The sequence below is a fragment of the Malaclemys terrapin genome, chromosome 7, assembly GCF_027887155.1.
Source record: "Malaclemys terrapin pileata isolate rMalTer1 chromosome 7, rMalTer1.hap1, whole genome shotgun sequence".
NCBI classification, from domain to species: Eukaryota; Metazoa; Chordata; order Testudines; family Emydidae; genus Malaclemys; species Malaclemys terrapin.
The window spans coordinates 50,250,280-50,263,719 of NC_071511.1; the positions used below are offsets into that span (position 1 = coordinate 50,250,280).

Sequence of the window (13,440 nt, forward strand, 5' to 3'; positions counted from 1 at the left end):
CCAGCTGTTTAAAAGTGGGGTCTGAGGTGTATTACAGCCACTGCTGCCCTCTACTGGATGGGATGGGCTCTGCCCCAGGGTTTGTCACCCTCTAGTGGCTGAGTGGTGAATTGTCTCCTCTAGGTTGCTGAGCTTGGAGCAGGCTTGCCTGAGTGCTACACCTGATGCCACACACATGCTTAGCCGAGGACCGTGGTGTCTGGCTGCCCTGCTGCCATTAAGAATCATTGCTGGCATCAAACCCTGGACCATCAGCACTAAAAGCCTGGGTTGCTATTATGTGAGGTAAAGGAGCAACTCCATCCATTAGTAGCAATAGTAGACTCTTATCCTCCTATGGGAGCAGCCACTAGAGGGGACTCATAACATAGTGCGCCGGTTGGGTTACATGTGCACTGGCACAGCTGGACAGTGGATTGCTCTGATTACGCGAGAACTCCCACTAGCTCAAGGCCCTTCTAGTCAGAACAGGGCCGAGAGAAGGCCGAAGAAAGAGGCAGAGTCTCCATAAACAAAGCCAGTGTTTATTAGTTTGTTCCCAGCCACAGGAAGTTCACATTACAGGTGTGATGTGCCTTGGAGCTCAGCCTTGCTGCCTGCTCCGCTTCTGTTACATTCGCCATTTACAACTATTTACACCAGAGAGCAGATGCGCTTGGTCTGAACCGGCGCAGGCAGCTGTCCCATGGGGTGGGGGGGCAAGGGGAATGGATGGGCAGGGCCCTGGCGTGTACCTGTCAGTACACACCACATGAGCCATGGGCCACTCAATCACAGAAGTGGCCCACTTGGAAGTGGTTAACACCAGGCATTAGCAGCACGGGGAAGCAAAGGGCACAATTCCTGTCTTACTGGTTTGGCCTGGCAAGGGTGAGCTCTCCCTGCCTATCCCTATGCACCATGGTGTACCCTTTTGAGTCTCAACTAGCTGGGAGCAAAGGGGCGGGGCTCTCAGGGCCTGACTTCCTGCTTTGGAATTTGCATAACTGACCCCAGGATGATTTGCTCCCTTACCCATCTGCTTGGGGGGAGCAGAGCCCTAAGGGGGTGTGTGTGCGTAAGGAACTTGGCATTGTTATCTCAGAGGAAAACCAATGGATGACTCTCGGATGCCTGTCATGTGAATAGAGATGGGCACTGCCCCTGGGGCGCCCGGGCACTCTGACTGTGGTGGAATTGCAGGGTGAAGTGTGTCCCAGCACAATGACCCTGTCACATGTTCTTCCCTTATCTGAAATCATGCGTGGTTGTCCATAGTATTGCCTAGCTTTCACTACAGACCTCTATGGAGCTAGCCACTAATTTCTATAGCCCTATGTGCTTGCCACCTAGGGCAGCTGGTTCCAACCCCAGAAAGCCAGGAGTTGCTTGGGGAGAGCTGATCTTTATGCTATAGTCTCCCCTGCCCGGGGAGAGTCAGCACTTAGTGCAGTGAGTACTGCCCTGGCTTCCATTTGCCCCTGCCAGGTGCCTGGCTCTACCAGTGTGCAGAGCCAGGGCTGGCTCTGGGTGTGGCTGTACCCACACATCATGGCTCAGATGGGGCAGTGATCCTTGTGGCTAATGGTGTCTTTTCCCAGACTGGCACCCAGTCCTCTTTGTGTTCCCAGCTCTCAGGCCAGCCCCCTCGCCCTGAGCCTGAGTAACCTTCCTGTGCGCTGTCTGGGGGGCAGTGCCTGCCCTGCTTGGCCCCGCTGCTCCAGCCTGCCTGGATTGCCCCAGCGAGCAGTGCTGCAGCTGCTAATGGCCATGGAGTGCCCATGTGCGCTGGGACCATACCACGCTAGTGGACGGATGGGCACCTGACTCTGGAGGGGCCAGGGCCAGATCCTCAGCTGGTGGGAAGGGGTGAAGCCCCACCAATACCCACGGCAGGCCGTGACGCTGCGCTGCTTTGCACCAGCCACAGACTTGGCCTGAACTATTGGGGTGGTGTGGGCAACATGCCAGCGGCTCTGTGATCCCATGAGCTGGGCCCCCTGCTGAATCCAGGGCTGAGGTTGGCCCCTAGTGGTGACCCCAGGCAGCACAGGCTGGGAGCAGGGGAGCCAGGGTAAACCCCAGGCTCTGTCTCTTCCCACCAATTAACAGCCCCTTCAGGCAGGTGCTTTGAGCACAGGCCTTAAAACCCCTACGGCAGCAGCAGCAGCCAATGCCTGCCCCAAGCATCTGGAGTCCAATTTCCCCCCTTCCCCCAGCTCCCGGGGCAATTTCGGAGTCCTGACTTAAGCTGTAGGGCAGAGGCACTATTGTAACTGCCCCACCCCGAGAGGTGACTGAAGTGCCTCTGTCGGTCCAGTTTGCAAAGCACTCTGGGGTCTCCCATGTGAGTGTGGCTGTGGCCACTAGCCCTAGGGATTGAATACAGGCAGTGCTCTTAGCCAGTCAGCCCCCGCCCATGACCCCTTTTTTCACCCCCCATCCCTCTGGCTCCCTCCCTGCATACACGCTTCCCTAGCTCCCAGTCCCCATGACTGGGACAGTGCAGTTGCCAGGAAACCCACTACTCAGCTCCCACATGGCCCAGTGCAGCGACCACGTGTCTCAGGACTTCACTACCCACAATGCCTCACAACTCAATACTGACACTCCTTCCTTTCCTCCCCCCATCATGAAGCCACACAGCAGAGAGGCTGCTGCTGCCAGGTCCAGCAGCAGTGGGGCCATGGCTTAATAAATAATGAGAAGTAATCAGATGGGGAAACTGAGGCACTAAGAGGGGAGTGACTTGCCCAAGTCACTCAGTAGGGAGGACCTGGCTGCCCAGGTACCCATTGCCTGCCTCTTCTCTCCCACTTGCCTCGCTCCATCCTCCTACTCGCTCTGTCCTTTCCTCGCTTCACCCTGCCTGCCAAAAGGAATTCTTCCCACCTCCGTGGAGGAGGGGGGGGGGGCGGAGTGTCTGCCCCAGCCATTCCTGGCCCCTATGCCCAGTGTCCCTAGTACCCTCCGAGGTGCCACTGCAGCAGAGCCCAGGAAGGGGCATGCCTGCTGGGTGCAGCTGGCACCAGAGGAGCACAGCTGCAGCTGACATCCTCACCCCTTCTGCTTCCTGAATCCCTGATTTAATCTGGCCACAGAGCCTGCTTTTTATACCACTGCAGCTCCACCCCCTGGAGGGCATCACATCATCCACCAATCAGCCCAGGCTGAGCCTGTGATATCATTCCCAGACATACCCCTCGCAGGAGTGACGCGTGGCCAGTGGCGGGTGGAAAAGCCTGGCCTTCTGCCCTCAACCCCCACGGGGTTTAGCCCAGCGATGGCGCCTCCCTGGGCATTCAAGAGGCACCCAGCCTGGACAGACCCGCCAGGAGTGACGTGCCATCGGGCGTGCATGCACAGTGGGTGCCAGCTCCTGGGGACTCTGTTCCCTTGAGGGGACCACTTCTCTCTCTCCCTGCCAGTCCCCTCCTCGTCCAGTGCCAACAGGGGAAGGATATGGTCAGTGGCCAAGAAGTTCCACCCCCAGCATGGACTTCCCATCCCTAAGTCAGACACCCCCCCTTGCTCGGGCCCAGCACACATCAATGCCAAGGGCACTGGCAGGAAACAGACCAAACCCAGGCTCCCCCACCCATGCCAGGGGGAGAGTGAACATGGCAGCTCCACCAATGGCACCCCAGCTCAGGTTCTGCGCTGGCCATTTCTACGTTAGCATCAAGAGCTTCTGGTTTGATGAGGGACCGGGGGAGGGGATCTTACCCTAGCCCCACCCCCATGCTCGGTGCCTGCCTTTTATTTTACAGTACCATAGAAGTTAGGAAGAGAAAAGGACAAGCTGCTGGCCAGGGTGCCTCTGGGAACCTGGCTATCTTACCCAGAGGGCCATGGGGCAAAGGGGTGGGACCGCATCTCCCATGGACTATGTACAACCTACAAATAAATACTGTCTTGAAAGGGAGGGGGGGAGTGTGTGTGTATATATATATATTTATATATATATTTATAGATATTTTTAATATTAAAAGGGGGGAAAAATATAGCACTGTTATTACAAAGTCCCTGGCGGCGGTTTCATGTGAGCTGGTCCACGTCTGGCTGGTGATTCCGGCGGTTTCGAGGCTTCTTCTCGTCCTGCAGCTCCTTGGCTTTGAGGCTGGCCAATGCCTCCTTGTGGCTGGAGGCTGCATGCCGCCAGTAGCCCTGGCAGTACTGGTTGATGAGTCCCATTTCAGGTTGGGTGAGGAGCTGCACCAGGTCCTGGTAGTGGGGGCCGGAGGCACCAGGGAGGCCAGCCCGCATGCCCAGCGCGGAGGTGGAGATGTCGCCGTCAGCCTGCAGGGCGGGTGCCTCTGACTGGAAGAGCACGCTGTGCACGGTCTCGCTGCTCAGCACGTGCAGCTGCACCTTGGCCACCGTGTGCTTGAAGTTGTTCTCGGTGGCCGTGCAGGAGTAGAGACCGCTGTCTGAGAGCTGCAGGGAGCGCAGAAGCAGTCCCTGGTCTGTCCGCAGCACCCGGCCCTCCATGCGCAGCTGGATGGGAGAGAGGCCAAGGGCCAGAGCGTTAGAACGGGTGAGACATGGCAGCCAGGCATGGGGGGGTCATCAGAGGAGGGGAGCGGGAGACTAGAGACAGGCCCCATGCAAGCCTCCCCCACCACCTCAGTCCCAACCTGCAGCCCTCGTTATGCCAGCCTGGCCCTCTGCCCCAGACAGCAGGCAGTGGGCTGCAGGGCCTTTCTCTCCAGGCACCCCCCCAGCTCCGCGCCCTCCTACCTCTTTCCGCCGGTCGCTGTTGTCCTTCTGGAGCAGCCACTTGACGGTGGCCTGCGGGGAGCGGGGCTGGCACTCCAGGAAGGCCGTGCTGCCCTCCACCCCGTACTGAACGGCCTCCACCGTGTTCTTGTTGGCTGGAGTGGGGCAGAGGAGACGGGAGGTTGGGCAATGGATCGACACAACGCTGCGAACCCGACCCTACTCACAGAGTTGGGAGAGCCATTGCCTCCAGCTGCCTGTCCTCACTAAGGGGACTGCAGCATCCTCTGCACTCTATCTACCTCCAGCCGACCAGTGTATGTATTCAGCCCTCACTCTACTCCATCCCTCTATCCACCCACCCAGCACATCCATCCATCCATCCACCCACCTAGCATATCCATCCATCCACCCACCCACCCAGCACATCCATCCATCCAGGGCCGGCTCCAGGCACCAGCTTGCTAAGCCGGTGTTTGGGGCGGCCACTCCGGAGGGGAGCTATTCGGCGGCAATTCAGCGGACGGTCCCTCACTCCAGCTCAGAGCGAAGGACCTTCCGCCGAATTGCCACCGCAGATCGCGATCACGGCTTTTTTTTTTTTGGCTGCTTGGGGCGGCTAAAACCCTGGAGCCGGCCCTGCATCCATCCACCCACCCAGCACATCCATCCATCCATACACCCAGCATATCCATTCATCCATCCACCCACCCACCCAGCACATCCATCCATCCACCCATCCAGCACATCCATCCATCCCTCTACCCACCCAGCACATCCATCCATCCGTCCATCCATCCACGCACCCAGCTCATCCATCCACCCACCCAGCACATCCATCCATCCCTCTATCCACCCACCCAGTATATTCATCCATCCATCCATCCACCTAGCACTTCCATCCATCCATCCACCCACCCAGCACTTCCATCCATCCCTCCATCCACCCACCCAGCATATCCATCCATCTATCCATCCCTGTACATACACACCCATTCATCCATCCATCCCTGTACATACATACACAGCCATCCATCCATACATCCCTGTATGTACCTACAAACCCACCCATCCATCTCTGTATACACACACACACACATCCATCCATCCATCCTTGTACATACACATCCATCCATCCATCTAACCTTGCAACTCATTTATCGATCTGGATATCTAATCTACGTATGTCATATCCCCACCCTGCCTTTCTCCATCCCCTGTGTCCCGGACGTACCCGCCATGGGTGTGAGGAGGGGCAGGGTGGCCGGCCGGCCCTACTCACCGTTGGAGTTGTAGCCCCGGCACTGGCGGATGGGGTTACCGTGCCGGACATCCTGGCGCCTGCTCCGCCTGTGGGAGGGGGAGAAGGCACAGACGGAAAGTTGCTCACAGTCTCAGGGCACCCGCAACCACCTGGGGCAGCCCCATAGGTGGAGATTGGCTGCATCATGCGGGGCTTAGTCATCCCCCTCCAGATACCATGGGGATTGGGGCGGAGCCCCTATTCTGCCTCTCATCAAAGATACTGAGTCCCCTGCCCCCACACGCTGCCTCCCAGCACCAGCGCCCTGTTGGCAAACCCAGCCAGTGAGTACAGCGCAGGAGCCCCCGTATAAAGGCCCCTTCCTCTAGCACTGCCTGACCCTGTGCTAGCACAGCTGGGCCGTACCTCTTGGAGGATGCTGAGTAGCGGGAGCAGGCCTTGCCGTCCCAGGCGCAGTAGGGGTCCCTGGCCAGGCAGCAGTCGGCACAGGCCTCCCCATACACGTCGCAGCGGTGCAGGGCCAGGTGGGTCACTCCTATGGCCGAGGCCACGTACAGCTGTTGCTATGGGGCGCAAAGAAGACATGGTGAGATGCCCCCTTGCTGCAGACCCTGCACTGTCCCAGGTGCCAAACCCACCTGTCTTCCCTTGGCCTGGGCGCCCCAAGAGAGGCTGGGATCAAGGATGGGCTTCCTCTCTGAGAGCGCAGCACTTGTCTGGAAATGGGCGGGAACTCCCCCCTCCCAGCAGATCCCCCCTCCCCGGGGCTGGCTGAGGCAGAGCAAGCGGGTTTCTGGGGCGCCCCGCGCATCTCCCTCCAAGCCGGCCCCCCGATGCTCCCGCAAGCGGGGCTGGGAGCTCAGATCTTTGAGTGGCCCTTCCCCTGCCTGCCCCTGCGAGTTAGCGACAGAGCCCATCTGAAGGTGGAAGCCCCTGGGACACTTGGAGAGTCCCTGTCCAACTAGGAACACGTGGACTCTCCGTCCCTCCTCAGCAGGTGGGAGTGCCGTGGCTGGGCTGGCGTCTGCGCCGGGTGGACGACCCCCGTGAGGACCCCACCCCCTGCAGCGCACCACCCCAGCTTACCCTCTTGGAGGAGATGGTCATGGTCTTGATGGGGGCTGGAACCTGGAATGAGAGCACCGGAGCACAGTGGTTAGTCCGGGCCACTCAGCCCCCTTGGAGCTGCTCCCAATCACAGGGAGCAAAGGGCTGCGAGAGTCAGAAACAAATCCATTGGCATCAAAAGCCCTCCCTGGAGCAGCCACACATGCCCCGGGGAGCCAGGGCTCCAACCCTGGCCCCTTAGCGCCGGGAACAGTCTGCTGGCACATGATCTACTGGAGCACTCCCTCAGCAAGCTCCAGTAGCAGGGCTCTTATCCTTCCTGTGGAGCCAGCCAAATGGCACGCTCACCTCCTGCCACTGACCATGCCGGAGGTCAGTGCCCACAGAAGCCGTGGGCCCTGTGATGCCCCCTACTGACACCAGCAAGTGCTGGATCAGGGCCCAGGTGCCCGCCGGGAAGCCACAGATGAGGCTGCAATGGCGGCCTGCTGCACATGGCTGCTGCAGCAGCGGGAGGAAGGGAGGTTCCTCCAGGCGGGGAGCGAGGGAGGGAGAACTGTCCCAGGCCATGGCTGGGGGAGGGGGGACACAGCAAGGCCTGAGAGCGCAGTGCGTGCAGGGCCCAGGAGGCGTTACCTTGAACACTTCCACCTCCTCCAGCATCAGCTCCTCGGTCTCCAGGTCATCCTTGGGGAGGACGATCACCTTCTGGACTGTGCCGCGATCTGCAAGGCACAGCCGGCACTCAGCGCCATGCAGGATGGACCCTTCCACCCTGCCACAGCCTGGGGCGCGGGGCCATATTGATGGGGATGGCATGGGAAGGGAGAGGCCAACCTGCCACCACGGCTTTATAAACATGACGAGGCTGGATCAGCACGAGGCTCTTAACCAGCACAGGGCTCCGGGGCCTGGACTGAACCCCAGAGCCACAGCTTCATCTTCCCTGGGGGGATCCACCAGCCCTGGAGCTGCCCAGAGACACCGGCAGAACCACAATGCTCGGATCTCTCCAGCAGCTGCTGCACCTGGCTGGGGATCTCTGAGGCGAAGCCTCCGCTGGAGTGCCAGGGGGAGGCAGGCGCCCTGCAGGCAGCACCAGCAGGAGGAACTCACAAAGCTGCTGGCGTCTGCTCTGACTTGGGTGTGAGCCCCAGAGATGGGCCCTGCACACCTGGGGAGCTGCAGAACGTGCTGCTCTAACTAACGCGTGCACATGGCACTGGCTGGCCCCTCACCCGCGGGCCGCCAGCACTTCACAGCACATGCCGCTGACTGGGGGAGGGACAGCCCAGCTCCCGTCACTCAAACCAATTGCCTCTCGGGGGAGTGCAGTGGTGGATGAACAGAACATAGCTGCACAATGCAGAGTGAGGCTGGTCTGGGACTCCAATCCTGGGCCTGGGGAGAACTGGCTGGCAGGCAGGGCTGCCCAGGGAGCGAGGGCCCCCACATCCTGCAGGGCACCCCACCCTCGGCCATGCAGGGGCACAGGTGGGGGAGCTCCTCATTACCATCAAGTGCTGCCGGCGCAGTCGTCTGCATCCAGGCACCAGCGCGATCCCCCCTCGCCATCGCACAGGCCTGCTGCAGGCCCTGCTGGCGACCCCCCCAGACCCTTGGGGGAAGGAACAGCTGAGTTCTGGCAATTCGTTACACTGATGGTGGGGCAGGGAGGAAATTCCCTAGCGGGCAGGACAGGTGGTGGGAGAATTTGGCCAGGCTGCCATGTGCAGGGGCGACTGAGAGAACAGCTGGCCAGGAGGCAGCGCATCCGTTAGCTAACGGGATCTTTCTGGGTCATTAGCGTTCCCTGCCACCTACGTGGCGGCACTGGCTGGGCTTCCCAGGCTGGCTGGCAGCCAGGGGCTTGGCTCCCTGAGAGGGGCCGAGGCAGCACCGGCCACTCTGCCACAACGAGACCCCCAGTTAAACAAGCCCCTCTGCCCCCAGGCTGGCTCCCGGGGGCCTGGCACAGACCCTGCCCCGGCGGCCCCAGATAGCCCAGGCCCCATGTGGCCCAGCAAGCACCAGGCTGCCTAGCACGTGGTGGCTGGGGTCTGCCCAGGGCGTCATCCTGGCACAATCCCTCCATGAGGGGTGGGGAACCGACAGCCAGCGCAGACCCTGCCCCACCTGCAGCCCCGCTTGGTGCGGCCCAGTTCTGGCATCTGAGTCCCTGCTGAGGGCACCACATTCTCTGGGGACTGGGAGCTGAACCTGACCCCATGCCAGGAGCCTGGAGGGCTGGACACTCACCTCCAGATCCCCATACCCTCCCCCGCTCTGTGCCAGGCTAGAGTCACCACAGGGCACCCACTCCATTCATCCTGAACTGATAGCCTGGCCTCGATTGCTGCACCCCCGGAATGGGCTCTGGGGCAGCCCCTGGGTTGGGGGACTCCAGATAGAATTCTGTGCTAGGCTCCTCTGTCAACGAACTGGTCGCCAGGCATGTCTGACGGGGACAGCGCGGAGCGCAGCCCTGGCAACGCTGACCTGGCGAGTCGGCCCAGAGCAGGGCTAAGCTCCCTGCCGTGCCCGGTGCCGGGCAGCATGCCCTCCCGCATGGCCCGTGTGGGTCCATGTTGTGTGTGTCTCCAGAGCACGTCTGCGGGTACCTGTGCCCAGGAAAAGCACCTCATAGCGCCCGTCGGCTGCGTCCACCTGGTCCACGGCCACAGTGGTGAACTTGTAGTGCACGTTGCTGCGCACCACCAGCGGCTGGCGGTGCACGGGGTACACGGCATGGTACATCAGCGGGTGCGAGCGCATGAAGTTGATCACCTCGTCTGGATAATCCTTGGTCGACTTCATGGAGGGGGTGAAGGTGCCTCCTGGGCACTGAAATACAGAGCGGGCAGGTAAGACACCAGCCCCACCCCACGGCCCGACCTCCCTTCTCCCAATCACGGCCCGGCTTCCCTCCTCCCAATCACGGACCAGCCTCCCCCCGCTCTCCACCCATGGCCTGGCTTCCCCCCACCCTACCCCATGGCACGGCCTTTGCTCTGTCCCCTGAGGCATGGTTTCTCCACCCCACCGCATGGCCCGCCTCCCAATGCACAGCCACCATCCCACCGCATGGCACGGCCCCCCATACCCTCAGGGCATTGTTCTGCCCACGTCTCCCTTCCTGAAGGCACCGGCACACCCATCCTGCAGCCAGCATCAGGTGCCACGAGACTCCGACCCACAGCCACCATCTCACTGGTGCCCCATTCGTGGGGAACCTCTGACTCCTCCATTTCCCACCGCGCTGCCCCTGTGCACTGCCCCTGCCTCTGCCCAAGCCGGGAGTTGTGGTATAGGGGGAGCCTCTCCCCTGGCAGAGCAGGCTGGGTGACCCTGGTGCAGGGGCTGGCAGAGCCCTGGCACGAGGCCAGCATGGGGTGGTGCTGGGCTGAGCACCCCACACACTGACACCCTCTCTCCACGCAGCAGGCAGCCAGGCAGCCAGAGGGCCAAACAGGCCCTCTCCCAGTTTCCATAGCCCCTCTTAGTCCCTGGCTTGGCCAGAGGGAGTCGCTCTAAACCCCGTCGTGGGGCAGGTCCCAGAAGTCCTGGGGGGCAACGTCAGAGTCTCTGCACAGGGGAGGTCCCTGCCCAGACACACTTATTGGTGGGCACTTTATGATTGTGCCCCCTACCCCCCACCTCCAGCTCCCATCACTGCAGCCATACCCAGAGGACCCCCGCTCCCCTGCTGCCGGCCCTGCCGGGCGCTCTGGCAGGAGGTCCCAATCGTACTTACAGTGCCCGGGCGTGGATAGGGCATTTTGCCCGTGTATGGCATCCACTGGTAGTTGGGTCCCTCCTTGTGGGCGAAGGGCCCGTTGAAGACCATGCGGATGTCGGCCATGGAGTACACACACACAGCGGAACCTTTGAACACGGACCTGGGGGTGGAGGGGGGAGCATCACGTTATCCCCAGGGGGCAACTCTGTCAGACCCACCCTGAACCCATTCCCCGCCCTGACCTGTCTGGTAGGGACCCACCCAGTCAGACTGGGACAGCACCTCAAGCTCTCTGCTCATGTGGGATCCAGAAACGCTCATCCCCAACAATCCCAGCCTGACACGGGGGTGTCAGGGCTCCACTGGCCGTGAAGGTATGGCACAGCGATGCCCGGACATGGCTGGGGAACGGCCCCACCCAGCTGCTTTGCCTGTGATCCTGGATCTCTGCAGAGGCAGATCCGGAGGGATCCAGGTCCTCAGCAGCTGCCCTGCCTGGCCTCTCCCGCTGGGACTGACTCAGTGATGCCAGCTGGCACACAGCAAGGCTGCTCACGTGCTTAATGCACTGGCCTGAGCGCCAGGATGCCTGGGTTCCATGCCTGGCTCTGCCACAGGACTGCGCTGTGACCCTGAGCCAGTCACTACCCTCTCTGTGCTTCAGTTTCCCCATCTGGGATAGTGCGTGTCTCCCTGCTGGGGGTGGGTGTGATGCTTTCCAGGGCTCTGGGTTATAACGAGTGAACCCCCAGTCAGGCTGGGATCCCCTCCCCTGCAGCAGTGCAAGACCCACCCCAGACACCCCTGCCCCCCTGCAGTGATCAGCTGAATGGGTGGGGCCGGCTTCTTTGGGAGGAAAGAGACCCCTTTGCACCCACAAAGCCCCGGGGAGCATGGGGGTAGATAGGGAGCGCCAGGCCCGTGCCAAGATGGGGTCAGAACCCAGTGTCGCCCAGGCCAGTGCCCAGCCCTGCGGGGTTCTGAACGTGGGGAAGGGGAGCCTAGAGGGAGCCCCACTCCTGGACCTGGCGCAGGCAGGAAAGAGGGAATCTCAGGCCATGGAGCCCCTCCTGCCTGAGCTCAGACTGTGCGACGGGAGACCACATTGGAGGGGGCGCCAGGGGAAGTGGGGAACAGGGCCCAACGGGGCACTGCTCTCACCTGGCGGGGGCTGACCCTGAACCCTCCCTGCCAGCGCCAGGACGGGTCTGAGTCAGAACCTCCTGTGCCCCGTGCTGGAACAGGTCTGACCCTGAACCCTATCTGCTTGTGCTAGGACAGGGCTGACCCAGAACCCTCTGCCAGTGCCGGGATGGGCCTGACCAGCACGCCCTGCATCAGGAGGGTCTTCCCCCCGAGTGTGATACCCCCCCATATCTACCCCGCTCCCCCAGCAGCCCCTGCATGTCGTCCCCAGGCCCTGCTGCAGTGCCTCTCCCCTCCACTCCCACGGAGACCCATCCCCAACCCCTCCTGGTGGGCTCACCCAGAGGCAGCGAACACGGCGTAGATGATGGGGTTCTTCACGTCCTGGGTCTGCTGGATGAACACGTCCTCTGAGGAGAGAAGAGAAAGCATCAACAGCTGGAGAGACGCCCCAGAGCTCTGCAGGGACCAGGGGACACAGGGCAGATGGAGGGAGAACAGGGGGCACTGCAGGGAGCGGGGCAGAAGCACTGGCTGTGGGGAGCTCCTGGCTATTCCAGCCCCAGCCTCTCCCATCAGGGGGTGCTGTGGGGAGCAGAGCAGGAGCGCTGGCTGTGGGGGTCTCCCGGCTACTCCAGCCTCTCTCATCAAGGAGTGCTGTGGGGACCAGGGCAGGAATGCTGGCTGTGGGGGGCACACCCAGCTAAGCGCTGTTGCACAGGGGATGCTTCAGCTGCAAGGCGTGCACCAGTGGTGAAGATGCAGGCTGGGGAGAGTGCCCCTTAGGAACCAGGGGAGCCTCTGGGCACCATCTGGAATTGATCTAGGCAAGCAAAGTGCAGGGAACCAGGTGGCGATGGGACGGCGCCTCCTGCTCCCGGGTGCAGCCCATCCATCACATGCCACAGCAGGTGCTGACAAGCTATTGGGGGCTGCACTGCCTCCCAGCCTCTGGTGAGAGCGACTTCGCTGGACACCTCCGTGGAGGCTCCTGGCTGGGCAGGAAGACCCCTGTGAGCTCCCCAGGAGGTGCTGGGGACCCAGATGTGGCGCTGCCCCTGCTCAGAGACGCTGTAGCCTGCAGTGACAGCTTGGGCAGCACACAGGTTCTGCCCGCTACCACCTCTGGTATCTGTAGTCAGCTGTTGCCCCTCCCAGGCACCTCATTGCCCGGCGCGCTCCATGGCAGCGCCCCAGTGCACCCTGCCCACCGGCCCTTACGGAGTTCATCAAAGTGCGTTTCGATCCCGTCAGGGCCCGGCACGGAGCAGATGAGCCGGGCTTTCAGGAACGTGCTCCATTTATTGACAAGGCAGCAGTGACCTCCGTCGTCATTCTAAACCAGGGGGGAAAATACCATTCTCAGGCACTCGGGCAACCAGAATGTGAGCTAGGCTCGTCCTGCTAGCTTGGGCTTCCCAGCAGGGGGCGCTGTGGGGAGGGGACAGAGCGCTGGCTGTTGGGGGTTCCCAGCTACTCCAGCCCAGCCTCCCCCAGCAGGGGGTGCTGTGGGGAGTGGGACAGG

At 61.6% G+C, this 13,440-nt stretch overlaps 1 protein-coding gene across 2 annotated transcripts in view; it reads right to left on the reverse strand.

Annotated features, from left to right (window-relative positions):
* Nucleotides 1-504: 504 nt before the first annotated feature.
* The window catches only part of SEMA3F (semaphorin 3F), a 102,335-nt gene continuing 89,399 nt past the window's right edge, over nt 505-13,440 (reverse strand). For both annotated transcript variants that reach the window (XM_054034423.1, XM_054034422.1), the window contains 10 exons: nt 13,137-13,251; nt 12,256-12,325; nt 10,785-10,929; nt 9,652-9,874; nt 7,667-7,755; nt 7,049-7,090; nt 6,368-6,525; nt 5,981-6,048; nt 4,720-4,853; nt 505-4,476 (listed from right to left, as the gene is read on the reverse strand). In XM_054034423.1, the coding sequence (XP_053890398.1) occupies nt 4,018-4,476; nt 4,720-4,853; nt 5,981-6,048; nt 6,368-6,525; nt 7,049-7,090; nt 7,667-7,755; nt 9,652-9,874; nt 10,785-10,929; nt 12,256-12,325; nt 13,137-13,251 (1,503 nt within the window). In that variant the 3' untranslated portion in view covers nt 505-4,017. The remainder of the gene's footprint in view (nt 4,477-4,719; nt 4,854-5,980; nt 6,049-6,367; nt 6,526-7,048; nt 7,091-7,666; nt 7,756-9,651; nt 9,875-10,784; nt 10,930-12,255; nt 12,326-13,136; nt 13,252-13,440) is intronic.